Source organism: Mobula hypostoma, chromosome 3 (genome assembly GCF_963921235.1).
Source record: "Mobula hypostoma chromosome 3, sMobHyp1.1, whole genome shotgun sequence".
Lineage (NCBI taxonomy): Eukaryota > Metazoa > Chordata > Chondrichthyes > Myliobatiformes > Myliobatidae > Mobula > Mobula hypostoma.
The window spans coordinates 203,000,771-203,023,810 of record NC_086099.1 but is presented as its reverse complement, the minus strand read 5'-3'; the positions used below and the strand labels follow the sequence as shown (position 1 = coordinate 203,023,810).

Genomic DNA, 23,040 nt, shown 5'->3' with positions numbered 1-23,040 from the left:
TCTTTGTTCAGAGTAAAGTAGACCTCTCAAGCCTTTACTGGGTTTATTAATAGATTTATTGCCTCTGATTTTGGACTTATTCAGGAGCAGAACATCTCCACGAATCCACCCCACTGAGGCTTTCACCATCTGATCATCCTCTCCATCAGATCACCTCTGCTTCTTCCCCTTAGGAAAAGGAACACCAAGGCCTTCAGGCTTTTACAATCATTGGATTCTCACAGACCTGCTGTGCTACTCACTGGACTGACTTCAACTTGGTGTGAGGGTTTCTGTGCTCCTTTAACAAAATGGAATGGCTGAGAGGAGCAATGATTGAGTGGAGTTGAATGTAACCGAATCAGGCAAGGTGATTTACAATCCCACGACTGTTCCATTTGGCCTTTAATTTCTGTTTATTTTAGGTTGCTCAAGGCTCACGGAATGGTCAGTGGGGACTTAATCTGATGTGCAAGTGTCACAATTCCTTTGCTATTGGTACAGCGTCAATGTTTTTACTTGGACAAAGAAGAATACCTCCTTGTGGAGAAACCATCAGAGACCAGGCTGGAGACAACAGTATGAATTGGCCTAGTTTGGTCCAGGTTTCTCTTTTGTGAAATGATCCATAGGCAGCCCTGGAGAGCAGCAGAGAGAGATATTACATTGGAACAAACCCATGTACATTGCGATTGTACCGCCCTTCAACCATCCAACCATTCACATATCACCATTTACATTAATTTCATCTTTTATTCTTCCCATTTTCTCATTAACTCCCCTCAGACGCTACACTCAACCAACACACTAAGGCCACTTTATTGTGCACATCTTCGGGAGGTGGGATGAAACAGGAGACCCTTGCACGGTGGGGGAAGGGGAGGGGTTGGTGATTTTGCCGGGGGGGGGCGTTTGATGCTTCGGCTGCTGCTTTGGGGGTTTCAGTGTTTCTGTCATTCATTCTTTGGTGTTTCTTTTTTGTTTCGTGGATGTCTGCGAAGAGTAAGATTTTCAAATTGTAAACAGTATATTAACTTGAACCATTTGAACTATTTGAACATGGAGGAAGCACTCGAAGTCGGAGGGAAAACCATGCAAACTCTAGCAACCAAGATGGAACCTGCATCTCAAGCACAGAGCTAGTAACTACACCATTGTGCTGCCCCCAGATTTCCTTGAGTCTCAGAGCTTACCCCGCCAATGTCTGTCCTCTCCCTTCAGCTATCAGTGCCTGCTCTCCAACCAGGTACCTTCTTTCACCCCGATCACCTTAGGCCGAGAGTCCTTTTATTGTACAACAACCAATTGTCATTCCTATTGATCATTCCTGACATCACCAGCACCGGTTTGCGCACAAGAGAGCCAAAAGGTGACTGCCCATCCTTAGACAGTTGCAGTCTCTAACGGATTGGACACCTCATTTAAAGCTCCATTTTGTTTGATAAATAGAGTGATCTTGCAAAATTGGTCACTTCTGTAAAGCAACATTAGCTCTAATGACATCATATTTGCAGTGCTAATTTTCTTCATACGTTTTTCTTTATACCCTCAAAGAAGAAACCATCTGATATATATTTTGTACCCTTGCATCTGTGTTTTATTGACAAAAGCTCTTAAAAATCTGTATTAAAAAGTAACTTTGCTGCAGAGACTGAACTTTCCATTAATTTACTAAGGCTTCTGCAAAACCATAGGTAGATTGAAATGTGTTTCATGGCTCAACACCTTGCAATTATTTTGCATCATCTCTCTCTCGTCTACCATACTGTGTAAATGAAGGTTACCTGAGATCAGCCAACGACCCGGTGTGAAATTTCCAAGGTCTGCCAAAGGCTGGCAGGCAATTCTCACCTGTGGTAAACGAGGACATTTATTCCTGTCAGGCATTTGACAAGGCTTTCCACTGGGCACTGGCGGGATGTTAAAGAGAGCTTGAAGAACAGCTTGTGCAGTCTGGGCTTTTGCCAGCTTCTTGCTGCGTCCCGTGCCTTCAAACGTTCTCCCATCCACCCTCACTGCCATCACAAATTTCTTGATGTGCCTCTCCACTGTCTCCGAGAGGCACACGTATCTCAGTCCCGGGCGCAGCTCATTTAACATCTCGACTGGGTTCTTATTGCCAGCTGCTGGGAACGACATCTTGTGCTTGTTCTGTTTGGCTTGGACCATTAAGTCCAACGTGTGGCAAAGTACTCGTCCATGCCGCCAACCACCGTACAGCAGCTCGTTGTCAGCAGGACTGCAGCAAGTCAGGCCATCGCTCTGCACCGAGGGCTCGAACTCTTTGAACAGTGTGTTGGGGAAGTCGGCCTGGTCGGACGTGAAGTCCGCGCTGGGGTTTACGCAGTTCCCCATGGCGAAATGGGCCTGGGAAGCATTCGGGAACTGCACAAAAGACTGCAGGGCCATCTCCGCTGCCCTCATCTTTGCTTTCTTTTTGGTGGGTCCCGTGCCCTCAAAGAGAGAGCCATTCACTTCGACTGCAATGGCGAAAATGGGCGCGTGCACAGGTCCGGTTTGAGAGACCATCTTATACTGTAGTCCGGGCTTCAGCTCATTTAGCTGCACAAGGGCATTCTTTGGCATCACTGACCATGACAATTTCTTACATTTCAGCTGCACCTTAGGGTGCATGTGTCCATTGTTCCCTTCCTCCAGTGGCCTTTTCCTTTTCAATCCCGATGCTCCACTTCTGGATATGTCCGTACAGCGAAAGACTTGCCGATCACCAGAGGTCCGTGTATGATCTTCCAACGATAAGTTACCTACATTACGATTCTCCTTTACCTCCACGCTACTGGTACCTGTTTAAAAAAAAAACAAGGGGATGGTACAGTTACTGTGTGACCGAACCCGTATTTCAACCGAATCACCAAAGCAGGCTACAATACAAACTTTTTTGCTTCTAGGGAAAGAGAATTCTTACAATCTGCAGACTCCCTTAGGTACTAATTCGTTTCTGCGGATCTGCAGGTCTCCAGTAGCTATTCTTGTGGGTTAACAGATGTGACCATAAGACCATAAGACACAGGAGCAGAATTAGGCCATTTAGCCCATCAAGTCTGCTCCGCCATTCCATCATAGCTGATCCTGGATCCCACTCAACCCCGGACACCTTCCTTCTTTCCATATCCTTTGATGCCCTGACCGATCAGGAAACTATCAACTTCTGCCTTAAATATATGCACAGACTTGGCCTCCACTGCAGTCTGTGGCAGAGCATTCCACAGATTCAGCACGCTCTGGCTGAAAAAAATTCCTCCTTACCTCTATTCTAAAAGGTCGCCCCTCTATTTTGAGGCTGTGCCCTCTACTTCTAGATACCCCCACCATAGGAAACATCCTCTCCACATCCACCCTAACTAGTCCTAAGGACATTCAGTAGGTTACAATGAGAACCCCTTGCATTCTTCTAAGTTCCAGTGAGTACAGGTCCAAAGCTGCCAAACACTCCTCACATGTTAACCCCTTCGTTCCCAGAATCATCCTTGTGAACTCCTCTGGACCCTCCCCAATGACAACGCATCCTTTCTGAGATATGGGGCCCAGAACTGTTGATAATACTTCAAGTGTGGCCTGACTAGTGTCTCATAAAGGCTCAGTATTATCTCCTTGCTTTTATATTCTATTCCCCTTTAAATAAATATCAGCATCGCATTTGCCTTTTTTTAACCACAGACTGAACCTGTAAATTAACCTTCTGGGAGTCTTGCATGAGGACTCCTAAGTCCCTCTGCACCTCTGATGTTTGAACCTTCTCCCCATTTAGATAATAGTCTGCTCTATTGTTCCTTTTTCCAAAATGCATTATCATATATTTCCCAACTCTGTATTCAGTCTGCCACTTTTTTGCCCATTCTTCCAATTTGTCTAAGTCCTGCTGCAATTGCATTGCTTCCTCAGCACTACCTACCCCTCCACCTAACTTTGCAAACTTTGCCACAAAGCCATCAATTCCATTATCCAAATCTTGACAAATCGTTGGGTGTATTTAAGGCAGAAATTGATAGGTTCTTGATTGGACATGGCATTGAAGGTTACAGGGAGAAGGCCAAGAACTGGGCTTGAGGAGGAGAAGAAAAAATTATCAGCCATGATGGAATGGTGGAGCAGACTCGATGGGCCAGATGGCCTAATTCTGCTCCTATGTCATATGGTCTAAACACTGTGAGATGTAGTGGTCCCTATACTGACCCCTGAGGAACACCACTAGTCAAACAGAAACACCGGCAGCCAAACAGAAAAAAAGCCCCTTTTATTCCCACTTGCTGCCTCCTGCCTGTCAGCCATTCCTCTATCAATTGCAGTATCTTTCTTGCAACACCATAGGATTTTATTTTGTTAAGCAGCCTTATGTGTGGCACCTTATCAAGGCCCAAAACGGTGACTGTTTACTTATTTCCATAGACGCTGCCTGGCCTGCTGAGTTCCTCCACCATTTTGTGTGTGTTGCTTCGGATTCCCAGCAACTGCAGATTTTCTTGTGCTTGTCTGCCACAAACAGTTTTCTTTTCTTATCATGAGTGAATTGGTCTTGACCGTATTTTATGACTGTACAACTGTGATTTTTTTGCCCTGTGTTTTCATAAGTTGCTTATTCTAGGCTGGGTCCAATCCCTTCTCTGTTCTTCAAAGTATTTTGAGATTTCAGGGAAAATAACAACATTGCTTGTTGTGGACGCTTAGAAAACTATGTCAAAAATAACTTAGGACTGCAACAACGCTGGATGTACAATGCACTGGCACAAAGATTGGACATGTTATCAGAGCAGATGGATTAAAAATATTCAAATGTAATATAATGCTGCATTCTGAATTAAACCCAAAATGCTGGAGAATCTCAGCGTGTATGACAGCTTTTGTGGAGACAGAAATAGTTAATGCCACGGATCAGTGACCTACCACCGTGATGAAATGTTAACTCTTGCTCAACACACACAAAATGTTAAGGGAACTAATTGAGTCGGGCAGCACCTGTAGAAGGGAATGAACAGTCGACATTTTGGTCCGAAACCCTTCATCAGAACTGCTAACCCGTGCTTTCCTCATATCCAAGTGAGCCAGGGATGTAAATCCCTCTGTGTGGGGTGGAAGTGACCTATCCAAATAAATCTGGTCCCCTTCAGTTTGACGCATCTCCGTGCTACAAAGTTCAATCGATGTTCATTCGTAGTGAACTGGTGGCCTTACTCAGAATAGTTGTAAATTTGCAAAAGGAATGTCCCTTTAGTCATATTCAGCATTAGAATCAATGGTATGGATGTGGAAAGAAAAGAAAATGGAGCATTCAGAGGAGAAGATGGCGGCGCGACGCAGCACGTGCGGCCACTCCGGTGAATGATATCTGTAATCTGTCAAGTAGGGTACCATGCACAATTCTGATTTGATGGAGACAAACGTGAGAGTATGGAGGAACATCTGGAGAAACTTCTGGAATGCCCGCTTCGCTGCCGCTGCTACTTTGTGGTCCGGAATCTCCGGAGCAGAAGGCCCCGAATCCTCGGCTTTGCTTGTTTTGGCGGCCGGGGCGAGGTTGAAGGCGCTTGGCAGAGGATGGCACTCGGGAGGCTGTATTGGAGGGGCTGGTCGGAGGCTCGAAGTTTTTGGACGGACGGACTCAGTGTCGGCTGCTTCCAAGGCATCGGCAGTTGTTGGTGCCTGGAGGTTTATGGCAGGGAGTTTCTCCCTTTTGCCGCCTGCTATCGGGGACTCGGGAGTCGAATGGGACTTTGAGACTTTTTTTTACCGTGCCCATGGTCTGCTCTTCATCAAATTATGGTATTGCTTTGCACTGCTGTAACTATATGTTATAATTATGTGGTTCTGTCAGTGTTAGTCTTTGGTTTGTCCTGTTTTTCTGTGATATCACTCTGGAGGAACATTGTATCATTTCTTAATGCATGTATGCATTTCTAAATGACAATAAACGAGGACTGAGTGTTCTCATAATCTAAAAAAAACCCATATGGTCACAGGAGGAGCATGCAAACTCCACACAGATTGTATTGGAGTCAAATCTGATCTTGAGCTGATGGACGGTGAGCTAGCTGCATTCTTCGAATTCTCATATCAGTGGCTTGTGGAAAGTAGCACCGTCACCGATTAGAATGTACAAATGCAGCCTGCTGCTGGAATTTTACTGGAGTGCTGACAAATTTGTACCAGAGGAAGGGTTCATCACAACAGCTGGTAAATCTGCCTCAGCCCAATGATTTTAATCCATTCTGACATTTGTCCCCGAGAATCTGTGTATACTGATTAGTTTGTGCTGGTGTCAGGATTAACTTTTCACTTTAAGTATCTGCCTGCTTCATTGGACTGGTGATGTTCTGGAAGTTGCTGATCAGTCTTTTTAACAGTATTATGGTACACTGAAAGTAAAATAAATTACGAAACCAGAACACTTCAGAAGTGCAAAATCTAGCTAACTTTTCAGGTTATTTTTGGAATGTGCAAGGGATAAATCTACTTAAAGAAGGAGGGAACTATATATACACATACAGATGATCATATTTGGGATTCTTTTTACACAAAAAGAATTTCAATTTCATGTTTTTATTTTAAGGTAAAAAAATTCCCAAGTGTACAATGAACTTCAGTATGCTGAAAGGAAGTTGCATTCTTAGTCATAGAAAAGTACAGCACAGAAACAGGCCATTTGGCCAATCTAGTCTGTGCCAACCCACTTAAACTGCCTGCTCCTATCTGCAACATTCAACAAGGCTATAGCTCTTCAGACCCCTACTATCCATGTACCTATCCAAAACTATTATTTTACATACATTTGCGAACTATCAGAATTTCCATTGAATGTGGAAATCGAGCTCGCTTACATCACTTGCACTGGCAACTCGTTCCAGACTCTCTCGACCCTCTGAGTGAAGAAGTCTCCCCTCGTGGCCCCCTTAAACATTTGACCTCATACCTTTAACCCATGACCTCTGGCTGTAGTCCCACCCAACCTCAGCCTGCTTACATTTACCCTATCTCTGCCCCTTATAATTTTGTATACCTCCATCAAATCTCCTCTCAATCTTCTACATTCTTTAAGAAGCTAAGATGTAGGACTTTTTTTAAAACTCAAAATCACACCCAAAGCCATTGTTATACAAAGTTCTTTCAGTTCCAAAGGTTCTCTTGAGTCTGTAAACATGCTGTCCTCTCTCTAATTACTGCTCAATTTTCTTTCTATATCTTAACTGAATTTCATCAATTATGGTCACCATTATGGCTGAAATGAAGAATTGCCATCCTCTGTGATCTAAGTTAGATGCAGAGGAAATATATCAGGATGGTTTCAAAACTATCTGTCACCTAGAGAGCACAAGAGTATGAGTCATCTTCAGTCTGGAGAAATGTACCAATGGAATACTGCGGAGATCAGTTCTAGGTCCTCAGTTGTTTACTGTCTTCATTCATGGCCTGGAGGAGGGAACCAAATGTAAAGTTTCCAGGTTTGCTGCTCATATGAAGATTCTGATGAGGATGCTCTAATTCTGGCTCTGGGCATAGATAGATTGATTGACTGTGTCAAAACCTGACAAATGGAGTTTAGTGTGGTGAAGGGCGAGGTCATGTACTTTGGTAGGAGGAGTCAAAATGCCGATTATTATCTAAATGGAGAGAGATCGTGACATTCTCATGTGATGTATAAGATATTGGTAAGGCCTAATTTGGAGTATTGTGCACAGTTTTGGTCACCTACTGACAGGAAACATGTAAATAAGGTTGAAAGAGTATAGCGAAAGGATGTTGCTGGGTCCGGAGGACCTGAGTTGAAAGGAAAGATTGAGTAGGTTAGGATTTCGCTCCTTGGAAGATAGAAGATTGAGAGGAGATTGATAGAGGTATGCTAAATTATGAGGGGTATAGATAGGGTAAATGTAAGTAGCTTTTTTCACTGAGGTTGGGTGGGACTACATCTTGAGGTTAAGGGTGATAGGAGAAAAGTTTAAGGGGAACATGAAGGGAAACTTCTTCACTTAGAGGATTGTAAGAGTGTGGAATGAGCTGCCAGACCAAGTGGATTTAAATTAATCTTTACCACATTCTAACTGAAGTATTTATTGCTGTATTTTTTTTTTATCAATGTGAGTTGGTCATAGTATAGTACAGGCTTATTGCAAGTCAGTCTGAATTGTGTTAAATTAAATGCACGGACAAAAATTTATTAGGTTTCAAAAGAAATATGTGAAAACACTGTACACTGCAGTTGATGTGGGTGAAAAGAGAAGTGAAATGGGCACTGGATTCTCTCTCATTTTTCTCAGGCTCTCATTTGGTATTAGAGGGTAATGTCCCCATTCTAGTTCTGAGGACTCTGAGGAGACTGATGAGACCAAAGTGGGCCTTGCACAATCTACCACCGGAAGTGCTTTATGAGCAGGTGGGGTGTGATGTGTGGAGGTGAACTCCTTTGACATACCCTGTACTAATGGACTACGCCAACCCAAATACTTCCACTTCATTTTGAGCAATTACAAGACAGAAGTCCCCAGAAATCTGTAGGGATGTTGCTAGGGGTTAGGGAAATGAGTTTACAATGCCAGCGGCCACTGATTGGCATTTGATTCCTGACACTGTCGAGAAGCAGCCGGTACACTCTCCCTGTGACCGCCTGGGTTTCCTCTGGGTCCTCCAGCTTCCTCCCACGTTCCAAAGACGTAAGGTTATGGTTAGTAGCATTAGTAATGCTACGTTGGTGCCAGAAGCATGGTGACATATGTGGGCTGCACCCAGATATAGAGGGAAAAAATAAAATAATACAAGCAACACATTTCATTGTAAAGTACATAAGACCAATAAAGTTAACCTTTATCTTTAAGAGGCTTTTAGAACATGTGGCTTTCCACTGCCCAGACACCTAACACCATCAGATTTCAATAGGGTGTCAATTCTGTAGATAAGTACTGGGAGAGGCCACTAGCATTGACCTAACTATCCTTCCAATGGACTTGGCTGACAGCGTGTGAGCTATCTTTCCTGTGCTTTGAGAAGCTTGCTTGCTCTTAATAGTTTCAGAGGTGCATGGTTGTTTTGTACTAGGTTTGACATCCTGTTCTTCAAGTACTTTCTTTCCCAGCTGGCCAAAGGCTATGAACTGAAGGTAATGGTGAACTTGAATGATTGATCGCTCCTGAGATTTTCTGAGGATTTTGACATGGACATTTTCTGTTGGAGGGCAGTGCTATAGAGTGAGAGCAGTTTATTAAGGGATCCTTTTTTTTGAGGATGTTAATTGTAAAGCCGATTCTGCTGTATCATTCAGCATATGAGTTGATGATGACATGGAGCTTGGTCCCCAGACGTGGGCCTAGGCAGTTGTCACCTGCACACTGCAGCTCAGTGATAGAAGTTCCGAGGTGGGGAGGTGTCACAGGCCAAACAATTGCCCAATCGTCCTGTAGGTTAGGTCCATTCCAGTGGAATGATGCATTGATGCTTTACACCAGTCTGCACAGAGGTAGGGTCTGGTGTGAAGTGAGGATATAATGATTAAGGTGCTGCTGGACAGCTGAGAGATTGCATATGCTTGCATATGGATCATAACTATTTGGTTGTCCCATGCCATATGGGGGAACTCAGCCAACAGATCTGTAATTGCTTTTGGTCAAATTTTTTGCGAGAAAATTATATGGATAATCTTGTGAACCAGACATTTTTATTATATGGTTGTAATGTCTAAAATTAAGTGTTGTGGGAAAACCTTACTGAGTCTGCATTACGATTTGAGTAATTCCTTCCTGCCGAAGACATGCAGCATTGATAAAGCAATTCCCATAATATTACAATATGACCATTTAAAATGATCTTAAAAAATCAACTTCCAAGTGGTTCTTGTGAAGCTCTAAAATTCCTGAGGCAACAGGGAATGCACATTTATCTTTTAATTGAACATTTAGAAAATAATGCAAAGATAAATATTTTTAATTAGCTGAGCTTGCTCTGGTAAACCAGGCGATGATTATTCATGTGAGGAAATGGTTATTTTTTTTAAAATCTCCTGTGCTGATTATAACTGCCTAATAAAAACATTATATTCGATTACTGTCACTTTATCACTGCCCTGTGCTTTAAAAGCCAAAGGGTTTCCTGTATACTGTTGGCACCTACAATTAAACAAAGTGACCAGTTTAAAAGTCCATAAGACCACAAGACATAAAAGCAGAATTAAGCCATTTGGCCCATCAAGTCTGCTCCACCATTCAATCATGGCTGATCCTTCTTGTCCCCAGTTCCTGGCCTTCTCCCCGTAACCTTTGATACCGTGTCCAATCAAGAACCTATCAAGCTCTGCCTTGAATACACCCAACGACCTGGCCTCCACAGCTGCCTGTGGTAACAAATTCCACAAATTCACCACCCTCTGGCTAAAGAAATTTCTCCACATCTCTGTTTTAAATGTTACGAGCAGGGGTGTGATACTGAGGCTTTATAAGGCAATTGTGAGGCCTCACCTTGAGTAATGTGAACAGTTTTGGGCTGCTCATCTTAGAAAAGATGTGCTGGCATTGGAGAGGGTTCAGAGGAGGTTCACAAGGATGATTCTGGGAAAGGAAGGGTTATCATATGAGGAACATTTGATAGCTCTGGGTCTGTACTCGCCAAATTAGTTGAAAAAATATTCTTAAGAAACAAAGCACAAACTTCTGAATTTCCAGCCATCTTTCAGTTGTTTCTTCTTCTGTTCAAGAGGGAACTGTTGTGGAAATATTACCATTGTTCAATAAACCCTAGCTATTGTTGTGAAGCCAGTGGTTCAATGTATGGTATTTGGCAGATCAGACCAATGGTGAGTGTAACTACAGTGAGAAGGTCCTTCAATGAAAGCTGAATTTTTCAGGTGTTGGGGGGAATTATACAGGGATTGCAGTGGAGGAACAAATTGTGTGTGCGTGTGCTGGGAGGTCTAGTGTTTGTGTATCCTATTCTTTTAGAGAGTGCTAATATCTCCAACAAGAGTCTCGGCCCGAAACATCGACCATTTATTCCCCTCCATAGATGCTGCCTGACCTGCTGAGCTCCTCCAGCAATTAGCATGAGTTATTCTGGATGTCCAGCATCTGCAGAATCTCTTGTATTTTATGTTTTCTATTCTGCTGTTTTGTTGACTTGCCCCATCTCCAGGAGCAGGTGTCGGGCATGCAGCTTCTCTGCACACCATCTCCGCAAAGCACTTAACTATGTTCAATTGTTACTGACACCCATGTTTACACTCTCCATCACAAGTGAGCCAAAAATTGTACTTATATTAACTCATCCCCTTCCCATTGTTCTTCAACTTTCATCCATTGCTTCCCACTCAGCTTGAATTAGACATTGTCATTTTTTTCCAGACACTAGTTGCGGAAATAAACTCCATACTTGGGGTATTCTGAGCAGTTCTGGGGTCCTTATCTAAGAGCGTCTGTGCTGACATTGGAGGGAGTTCGGAGGAGGTTCACGAGAATGATTCAGGGAACGTAAGGGTTATCGTATGAGGAGCGTATGATAGCTCTGGACCTGTACTTGCTGGAATTTAGAAGAATGAAGGGGGAGCTTATTGAAACATATCAAATGTTGAAAAGCTTAAGTAGAGTGGACGTGGAAAGGATGCTTCTTACAGTGCACAGCCTCAGAATAGAAGGATGTCCCTTTAGAACGGAGTGTGGTGAATCTGTGGAATTCATTGCCACATAAGGCTGTTGAAATCAAGTCACTAGGTTTACTTAAAGCAGAGGTCACTAGGTTCTTGATTAGTAAGGGTATCAAAGGTTATAGGGAAAAGGCAGGAGAATAGGTTGACAGGGATAATAAATCAGCTACGACGGAATGGTAGAGCAGACTCCATGGACATTCAAGTTCCTGGTGTCAATATCTCTCAGGATCTATCTTGGGCCCAACATGTCGATTCAGCTACAAAGAAGGCACGACAGTGTCTATATTTCATTAGGAGTTCGTGGAGATTTGGTATATCACCAAAGACACTCTACAGATGCACTATAAAGAGCATTCTAACTTACTGCTTCACTGTCCGGTATTGGGGGTTGTGGGGGCGGGAGCTGCTACTACACAGGATCAAAATAAACTGCACAGACTTATAAATTTAGACAGCTCCATCGTAGGCACTAGCCTCTGTGGTTCACAGGACATCTTCAAGGAGCGAAGCCTCAAGAAGGCAGCATCCCTCATTCAGGACCCTCAGCACTTAGATCATGCCTTCGCCTCACTGTTACCATCAGGAGGGAGGCATAGAAGCATGAAGGCACACACTCAGTGATTCAGTAACAGCTTCTTCCCCTCTGCATTTTACTGCTGCTGCAAAAATAGCAAATTTCATGACATAAGCTGGTGATGTTAAACCTGATCTGATTCACCTAACTCTGCTCATATGTCTTGTGTTAGACTTTCACAACACATCAACCTTGCCCCCACAGCCTCTTGTTGTTTGCCCATCAACTCTGGGGAATAGCTGCCTTTTTCCACTGAGCCATTTCAAATGTTCTGTCATTTTATCCTGTTGTACTAATGAGATAAGACCAAACTTTTCAAGTCCTTATTTGTTTTGTTTATTTCTACATGTCACTGTTCAAATAAATCTGTGGTATACTTTCCTTAAAGCTCCAATATCCATTAATGTCAGACCCCATAGTGTTCCCAGTACTCTAAATGAGGTTTTAATATGGTTTTAGCGAGTATCATCATTACATTCTGACTTTTATATCTAAGATTAAACTTAAGAGTACCATTAGTACTTCTACTGTTTTATGAATCTGTTGCTTCATTAAATATTGTACCCCAAACACTTCATCCACAGCACTGTGCCTATTAGAATATGATTACTCTTTTGTTTTGCTGAAACACATTGCTTATATTTCACTGAGAGTGAATATTGACATTGCAACCCATCCCTAAACTTATTAAAGGCTTTTTGCATTCCTTTGGTTATCTTGAAGAATTCATGAAATTTCCTGCTTTGGGCAATATCAAAATATTGATATACGCAGCAAATGGTATTGACCCTTAAGCAGAAAACTGAACACCACCTCCAAATACTGGGAAAAGGAAAACTTTATGTACCCCTGACTTTTTTTTCTCCTTACCAAATAGTTTCAAATAGTTTTCTCTATCAGGGTGGATGAACCTCAAGGATCCCTGCCGGGATCCAGGATGTCACGGACCGATTGCAGGGAATCTTCAAGAGTGAAGGTGAAAATCCGGAAGTGGTGGTGCATGTCGGCACAAATGACGTGGGGAAGAAGAGGAATGACATTCTACAGCGCGACTTCAGAGAACTCGGAAGAAGGCTGAAAAGCAGGACTTCCAGGGTGGTTATCTCCAGTTTGCTTCCAGTCCCCCGTGCTGGAGTGGTCAAGAACAGGGAGATAATGGATCTGAATGTGTGGCTGAGGAACTGGTGCAGGAAGCAAGGATTTACATTCTTCAACTGGGGTAAGGATGAATTGTACAAAAGGGACGGGTTGCACCTTAATAAGTGGGGCACCAGCATTCTGGCAGGCAGGTTTGCCTCTGCAACACGGGTGTGTTTAAACTAAGTTGTGGGGGGGAGGGGACGAACTGGAAACATAAGGATGGAGATAAAGGGAAAGTGAGAATAAGAAAAGTTAAGAATGACAGCAGAATCAACAGAGCAGAAAGCTCAAGAAGGGATCGTACAGTATGGCCAAGTGATATAGGAACTGATATGGGAGGTCGGGGGGAGTAATGAATTAAAAGTATTGTATATGGATGCACGGAGTATAAGAAATAAAGTGGATGAGCTTGAGGCCCAGTTGGAAATTGGTAAGTATGATGTTGTGGGAATAACAGAGACTTGGCTTCAAGTGGACAGGGCCTGGGAAATGAATATTCAAGGGTATACGTCCTATCGAAAGGACAAACTGATGGGCAGAGGGGGTGGGGTGGCTCTGTTGGTGAGGAATGATATTCAGTCCCTTGCGAGGGGGGACATAGAATCAGGAGACGTAGAGTCAGTATGGATAGAACTGAGAAATTCTAAGGGTAGAAAGACCCTAATGGGAGTTATCTACAGGCCCCCAAACAGTAGTGTAGATGTAGGGTGTAAGTTGAATCAAGAGCTAAAATTGGCATGTCACAAAGGTAATGCTACAGTTGTTATGGGGGACTTCAACGTGCAGGTAGACTGGAGGAATCAGGTTGGTACTGGACCCCAAGAAAGGGAGTTTGTGGAGTCCCTCCGACATGGATTCTTAGAACAGCTTATACTGGAGCCTACCAGAGAGAATGCAATTCTAGATTTAGTGTTGTGCAACGAACCGGATTTGATCAGGGACCTCGAGATAAAGGAGCCATTAGGAGGTAGTGACCATAATATGATAAGTTTTAATCTACAATTTGAGAGGGAGAAGGGAAACTCGGAAGTGTCAGAATTACAGTTGAACAAAGGGAACTATGGTGCTATGAGGGAGGAGCTGGCCAAAGTTCAATGGAACAATACCCTAGCAGGGATGACAGTGGAACAGCAATGGCAAGTGTTTCTGGGAATAATGCGGAAGGTGCAGGATCAGTTCGTTCCAAAGAGGAAGAAAGATCCTAAGGGGAGTAAGGGGAGGCCGTGGCTGACAAGGGAAGTAATGGACAGTATAAAAATAAAAGAGAAGAAGTATAACATAGCAAAGACAAGTGGGAAGCCGGAGGATTGGGAAACTTTTAAAGAGCAACAGAAGGTAACTAAAAAGACAATACGCAGAGGAAAAAATGAGGTACAAAGGTAAACTAGCCAAGAATATAAAGGAGGATAGTAAAAGCTTATTTAGGTATGTGAAAAGGAAAAAAATAGTTAAGACCAAAATTGGGCCCTTGAAAACAGAAACGAGTGAATTTATTATGGGGAACAAGGAAATGGCAGACGAGTTGAACAAGTACTTTGGATCTGTCTTCACCAGGAAGACACAAACAATCTCCCAGATATAATAGTGGCCAAAGGACCTAGGGTAATGGATGAACTGAAGGAAATTTATATTAGGCAGGAAATGGTGTTGGATAGACTGTTGGGTCTGAAGGCTGATAAGTCCCCGGGACCTGATGGTCTGCATCCCAGGGTACTTAAGGAGGTGGCTTTAGAAATCGTGGACGCATTGGTAATCATTTTCCAATGTTCTATAGATTCAGGATCAGCTCCTGTGGATTGGAGGGTGGCTAATGTTGGCCCTCTCTTCAAGAAGGGAGGAAGAGAGAAAACAGGGAATTATCGACCGGTTAGCCTGACGTCGGTGGTGGGAAAGATGCTGGAGTCAATTATAAAAGATGAAATTACGACATATCTGGATAGCAGTAACAGGATCGGTCCGAGTCAGCATGGATTTATGAAGGGAAAATCGTGTTTGACTAATCTTCTGGAATTTTTTGAGGATGTAACTATGAAAATAGACAAGGGAGAGCCAGTGGATGTAGTGTACCTGGACTTTCAGAAAGCCTTTGATAAAGTCTCACATAGGAGATTAGTGGGCAAAATTAGGGCACATGGTATTGGGGGCAGAGTGCTGACATGGATTGAAAATTGGCTGGCTGACAGAAAACAAAGAGTAGCGATTAACGGGTCCCTTTTGGAATGGCAGGCGGTGACCAGTGGGGTACCGCAGGGTTCAGTGCTGGGACCGCAGCTGTTTACAATATATATTAATGATTTATATGAGGGAATTAAAAGTAACATTAGCAAATTTGCCGATGACACAAAGCTGGGAGGTAGTGTGAAATGTGAGGAGGGTGTTATGAGAATGCAGGGTGACTTGGACAGGCTGGGTGAGTGGGCAGATGCGTGGCAGATGCAGTTTAGTATGGATAAATGTGAGGTTATCAACTTGGGTGGTAAGAACAGGAAGGCAGATTATTATCTAAATGGAGTCAAGTTAGGAAAACAGGAAGTACAACGAGATCTAGGTGTTCTTGTACATCAGTCACTAAAAGCAAGCATTTAAGTACAGCAGGCAGTGAAGAAAGCTCATGGCATGCTGGCCTTTATAACAAGAGGAATTGAGTATAAGAGCAAAGAGGTACTTCTGCAGCTGTACAGGGCCCTGGTGAGACATCTGGAGTACTGTAGAACCATAGAAACTACAGCACAGAAACAGGCCTTTTGGCCCTTCTTGGCTGTGCCGAACCATTTTCTGCCTAGTCCCACTGACCTACACACGGACCATATCCCTCCATACACCTCCCATTTTTGGTTTTGGTCTCTAAACTTGAGAAAGGACATTCTTGCTATTGAGGGAGTGCAGCGTAGGTTCACAAGGTTAATTCCCGGGATGGTGGGACTGTCATATGTCGAAAGATTGGAGTGACTGGACTTGTATACTCTGGAATTTAGAAGGCTGAGAGGGGATCTTATTGAAACATATAAGATTATTAAGGGATTGGACATGCTGGAGGCAGGAAGCATGTTCCCGCTGATGGGTGAGTCCAGAACCAGAGGCCACAGTTTAAGAATAAGGGGTAGGCCATTTAGAACGGAGTTAAGGAAAAACTTTTTCACCCAGAGAGTGGTGGATATATGGAATGCTCTGCCCCAGAAGGCAGTGGAGGCCAAGTCTCTGGATGCTTTCAAGAAAGAGATGGATAGAACTCTTAAAGATAGCAGAATCAAAGGTTATGGGGATAAGGCAGGAACTGGATACTGATTGTGGATGATCAGCCATTATCACAGTGAATGGTGGTGCTGGCTCAAAGGGCCGAATGGCCTACTCCTGCACCTAGTGTCTATTGTCTATTGTTATATACTGCATACATACTTTGAAAATAAATGTATTTTGAATCTTCTCCACGTTATTTCACAACTTGTACAATTCTCCTGTAACTTCTCATAGCTATTACAATGAATATATTGTCTATACTTGACACCTCCTCAGAAAAGTAGCCAACATAATCGAAGAACCCACCATTCCAGAGGTTCTCGCTTCACCTCCGTCTATATTGTTGAAGATACAAAAAGCATGAATCACTGGACTTAAGGACAGTTTCTATAAAACTATTCAGTAAAACTATTGAAAGGTTCCCTAGAATGATAAGATGGATTTGACTTCATGAATTATGATCTTGCACCTTATTATCTACCTGCACTGCACTTTCTCTGAAACGATTACACTATGTGATCCGGGTATTCCCGAAACAGAAACCTTGGATGAATTATGAGGTCAAGTCCCTTTTAAAGGCTAGAGCTGCGGCTTTTAGGTCCGGGGATACCAGTCACCACACAGAATCCAGGCGTGAACTCCGGAAAGCCATTAAGGGTGCCAAGACGCAATGTCAAGCCAAGTTGGAAGCCCAGGCTAACCAAAGGGATGCCAGTAGACTATGGCAGGGTCTAAATGAGATCACTGGGTGCAAAGAAAAGGCTGGGAATATCAATAACTGTGGCACTTCTCTTCCTGACGAATTTAATGTATTCTACACAAGATTTGAACAGTAGAGGAGCGTCCCGCTCCCTCCGGATGAACCGGACCAGCTGGCATCAAGATTCATCGTCACCGAGGAGGACGTTAGAAGGGCCTTCCTGAAGATAAATCCAAGTAAGGCAACGGGCCCAGATGGCGTCCCAGGACGGGTTCTCCGGGCCTGTGCAAGCGAGCTAGCTGGAGTGTTTGCTGTCATCTTCAACGGCTCCTTGCTTCAGTCTAAGATCCCCTCATGTTTTAAAAAGGCAACGATAATCCCAGTGCCAAAGAAGAGCAAGGTGGCATGCCTGAATGACTATCGACCTGTGGCTCTGACATCAATTGCTATGAAGTGCTTCGAGCGATTGGTTATGGCACACATCAACCACAGTCTACCGGTCAACCTCGACACTTGGCAATTCACCTACCGGAGCAACAGGTCAACGGCAGATGCCATCTCTCTGGCCCTACATTCCTCCTTAGAACACCTGGAGAATAAAGACGCATACGTAAGGCTCCTTTTCATTGACTACAGCTCTGCCTTTAATACCATCATTCCAAATAAACTGATTCCTAAGCTCCGGAACCTGGGCCTTAGCACTCAGATCTGCAGCTGGATCTTCAACTTCCTCACAGACAGGACCCAGGCTGTAAAAATAGGGGACAAGCTCTCCGCTACAATCACTCTAAGCACCAGTGCCCCACAAGGCTGTGTACTCAGCCCCCTGCTGTACTCACTGTACACCCATGATTGTGTAGCCAAGTTTCCATCAAACTCAATATATAAGTTTGCTGATAACACAACAATTGTAGGCTGTATCTCGGGTAATGATGAGTTTGAGTACAGAGAGGAAATTAAGAACCTGGTGGCATGGTGCGAAGACAATAACCTATCTCTCAACGTCAGCAAGATGAAGGAATTAGTTGTTGACTTCAGAAGGAGTAGCGGACCACATGACCCAATTTACATCAGTGGTGCGCAAGTGGAACAGGTCAAAAGCTTTAAGTTCCTCGGGGTCAATATCACAAATGACCTGACTTGGTCCAACCAAGCAGAGTTCGCTGCCAAGAAGGCCCACCAACGCCTTTACTTCCTGAGAAAACTGAAGAGATTTGGCCAGTCCCTAAAACCCTCACTAATTTTTATAGATGCACCGTAGAAAGCATTCTTCTAGGGTGCATCACAACCTGGTATGGAAGTCGTCCTGTCCAAGACCGAAAGAAGCTGCAGGAGATCGTCAACACAGCCCAGCACATCACACAAACCAATCTTCCATCCTTGGACTCACTTTACACTGCATGCTGTCGGAGCAGTGCTGTCAGGATAATGAAGGACACGACCCACCCAGCCAACACACTTTGCATCCCTCTTCCCTCCAGGAGAAGGATCAGGAGCTTGAAGACTCGTATGGCCAGATTTGGGAACAGCTTCTTTCCAACTGTGATAAGACTGTTGAACGGATCCTGACCCAGATCTTGGCCGTACCCTCCAAATATCCGGATCTGCCTCTTGGTTTTTTTGCACTACCTTACTTTCCATTTTTCTATTTTCTATTTATGATTTATAATTTAAATTTTTAATATTTAATAATTTTTGCTATTTTTAATATTCTTAATATTTAATATTTGTTAACCAGAGAGTGGGAAGCGCAGAATCAAATATCGCTGTGATGATTGTACATTCTAGTATCAATTGTTTGGCGACAATAAAGTATAAAGTATGTTCTGCATTGTTATTGTTTTACCTTGTACTATCTCAGTGTACTGAGTAATAATTCGATCTGTATGAATAGTTTGCAAGGAAGATGTTTCACTCTTTTTGGTATCTGTGCCAATAATAAAACAATTCCAATAACTTAAATCCAAGTTCATAACATCTACTTCATTTTTTCCATCCACATATAGTGTAGCTGTCTCACAGCAGCAGTTACCCAGGATCAATTCAGACCTCTGGTGCTTTCTGCACCTTCTCTCCATAAATGCGTCCATTCACCTTGTATGCTCTGGTTTTCTCTCACGTCCCAAAGAGGTATCAAGAACAAGAGGGTGCAGAAGCCATTTACCAGGATGCTGCCTGGTTTAGAGGGCATGCGCTATCATGAGAGGCTGGATAAGCTTGAATTATTTTCTCTGGAGCGTCAGAGGCTGAGAGGAGATCTGATAGAAGATTACAAGATTATGGGAGGCATAGATAGAGTGGACGGAGACCTGTTTCCCAGAATTGTTACAGGATTCAAACCTGTTTTTCAGGATTGAAATGTTTAATACCAGAGGTCATGCATTGAAGGTGGTGGGGGAGAGAGTTTTAAGGGGGATGTAGGGGGAAAGTTTTCTACTTATAGTTGTGGATGCCTGGAGTGTGCTGCCTTGTATGGTAGTAGAGGCAAATACATATAGAGGCTTTTAAGAGATTTTTGGATAGGCACATGAATGTAAGGAAGATGGAACAATATGGACATCGTGTAGGTGGGAGGGATTAGTGTTTGGGTCTTTTTGATTTGCTTTTCAGCTGGTTCAGCACAACACTGTGGGCCAAATGGCCTGTTCCTGTGCTGTACTGGTCTCTGTTCTAAGAGGGCATTTGGTTTAAGGTGAGAGGAGGGTGTTTTAAAGGAAATCAGAGAGGAAGCATTTTACACAAAGAATGACTGCTATCTGGAATCTGCTAACAATGAAATTCATACGTTCACTGAAAATTGAAACTCTCTCCTCCCTGTGGATATCATTGCTACTTCAGTTAATTCATTGCGCTCCCACAATCAAATGAGGGCTCTTGGACAAAGTGACCTGCACTACACTGAGGTGCATTTACCCAGTGGAATAATTCTGTCTGAGATAATTTCATAATTTTCATATTTAATATTCATAGTTCTAAATCCTCAATGTTACAAGATAGAGCTATTTAATGTCTTATATTTATATTGACCATTATAAAAGGGGGAATATGGATAATTGGTTCTACGTTGCTGTCCATAGCCAGATGGTTCGAAGTTTGTACTGCAGTTTCCTAAAACCAAATCCTTCCTTTTGTGTTCAACTCTGTAATGCTGGTTGGAACATGTTGGTATGCCCTTAATAAGAAATTAGGCACAAATTAGATTTGTTTGCTTCAGTCGATGTTAACTGAGTGTTTTCTGTGTCAATCAGCAGTCCATTATTTCAATGCAAGCATTAGCTCATCCATTCATTTAAACTCCAGACATGTTATTATGTCAAGGATTTGTCTGGCAACAGGGGCTGAGTTTTAATTCCATTGTAGTGCTGCTCATGATTTGTTTAACCAGAAAGGAAACGACACTCACTCAAATTATCTTCATCCTCAGTATTTTCCAAACCAGGGCTGAAATACTTGAATGGACCGATGAATGAAGAAAGGGTGTTTAATTTATCTGAAAATAGAAGCATATAATAGAACATTAGTTTTATTAGACTTGCAGTGCCCTACATTCATATTATAATTATTCTCACAGTAGTATAAGCAACATTCTCTTCAAGTTGAAGAAAAATTGGGAGCAACATGAGTCAGACTCCATGAGGAATAATATGCATAGTTCTGATCAGCATATTATAGGAAGGATATGGTTGCACTGGTGAGAGTAAACAGGAGATTGACCAGGATGTTGCTTGCATTGGAGGATTTTAAATTTACAGTGGGCTTCAGATAGGACAGGCTTGTGAAGGAGTCTGAAGGGTAGCCTGAAGAAGTATTTAAAATTTTGAGAGGCATAGATAGTCAGAATCTTCTAACTATGGTAGGGGCACAAGAGGGCATAGGTTATGGGAGAGGGGAAAGAGCTTTAAAAGAGAATTTATGAGAAAGATTTTTATTTTTGTGCAGAGAATGTTTTATATCTGGAACTCACTGTCAGAAAAGGCAGTGGAGCCGAATACAATCACCACACTTTGAGGGACATTTAGACATGCTCTAAGATAAGCAAGATATAGAAGGGTACAGGCAAATTGTTGGCCAGTGGGATTTTGCCATGGACATTGTGAGCCAAAGAGCCATTTTCTCTGATTGTACCACACTAGGACTCTATGAACTGTGACAATGCCTATTATCCAGGAAAATAATGAGCAGCTATCAAAAATGCAGACACATGTGGTTCCAAAATGGCCTGATTTCTCTGAATTTATCTTTTAATATGGCAAAATTACTGCGTGTTTCTAATACACCCTTTAATATAAGTAAATAATGCCAAAGCACCTTACATGAGTATTTTGAAACCTAATTCAGCACCATTAGCACTGACGATCATAAGCTTGATCACAGAGGCACATTTACAGAAGGTAGACAGTTAAGGAAGATTTCTAGATTTATCAGCAAATTAGTGAGTCAATTACATGTGGGATGACCAAGAGAGCAGAATGAGTGTGAGTCAGGTATGGATAGAGTATAATGAGGTAGTTGAAGATGCTACTTATAAAGAGTGCCTTGAAGGATGCCAAGAGAAGTGTAGGTGTGAATTTTATTCATACCACGGGTCTGACAAGAAAGTAAGAAAATCAAGGAAACTAAATGGTTGGAAAAGAGATTTGAGTGGGTAGAGCACCTGAGAGTGGAAAAATGATGTGAGTCATATCAACCAGAGTGAGAGTTCTATGTAGGCTGAAGAACATTCTTTGACACTTGAAGAAAACAACCTGCAGGGCTATGGACAAAGATCTGTAAGGTGGGATGAACCTAAAGCCCGTTTCAGGTTGGGATGTACACAACAGGATGATAGGCATTCTGCACATTGATTCTCTGGTAAGGCAAAAGCAGAACTATGCATTCCAGCTGTAATGTACTCAGGTTCACCACAGCAGATAAAATGTCTGTGGGATAAGTACAGAAAATACTCAGCAGGTCAGGCAGGATCCGTGGAAAGAGAAGCAGAGTTAGTATTTCAGGTTAAAGAAGTAGACTAGGGGCAAAGTCTGAAATACAAACAAAACAGCTCATTTGAAATCGGGATCTGGTAACATGTTCATAGATTGTGACTTCATAACTAATGTCACAAAAGTTTCTCATCCATTAATCATCATATGAGATTTTTAATTAAATCATAGAATTAGAAATTCAGTAGAACAAACAGCCTGCTCTACGTCTTTGAGAACAGACGTAGATTGGGGGAGGCTTTGTCAAGCATCTTAGCTCTATCTGTAACAAACAGGATTTCCTGGTCGCCAATATTTTAATTTCACCGTCCCTTCTAGTCTGACCTGTTGGTCCATGGCCTCCTCCACTGTCATGATGAGAACACTCTCAGGTTGGAGGAGCAACATCTCACCTCATATTCTGCCTGGCTGGCATCCACCCTAATGGTATGAATGCTGATTTCTCTCATTTCTAGTAATTTCCCACCCAAACTTCTTTCTCTCTTTTTCCATTCCCCGACCTGCCCCTTCTCTTCTCCTCACCTGCCTATGACCTCTCTATGGTGCTCTTCCTCCTTCCCTTTCTCCCATGGTCCTATCAGATTCTTTCTTCTTCAGCCCTTTATCTTTTCCACCTATCATCTCCCACTTCTCACTTCATTACCCCTCTCCCACCCACCTAACTTCCCCCTAACTTGGCTTGTCCTATCACCTCCTGAAACGTCGACTAATCTTTTCAACTGATGCTGACTGACCTGCTGAGTTCCTCCAGCACATTGTGAGTGTTCCTTTGGCAACGGCATCCGCAGAT

General features: G+C 42.9%; 1 protein-coding gene across 2 annotated transcripts in view; it reads right to left on the bottom strand.

Annotated features, from left to right (window-relative positions):
- adarb2 (adenosine deaminase RNA specific B2 (inactive)) overlaps positions 1 to 23,040 on the bottom strand; it is an 832,269-nt gene that overhangs the window by 382,737 nt on the left and 426,492 nt on the right. For both annotated transcript variants that reach the window (XM_063044383.1, XM_063044384.1), the window contains 2 exons: positions 20,672 to 20,758; positions 1,831 to 2,783 (listed from right to left, as the gene is read on the bottom strand). In XM_063044383.1, coding sequence (XP_062900453.1) covers positions 1,831 to 2,783; positions 20,672 to 20,758 — 1,040 coding nt within the window. The remainder of the gene's footprint in view (positions 1 to 1,830; positions 2,784 to 20,671; positions 20,759 to 23,040) is intronic.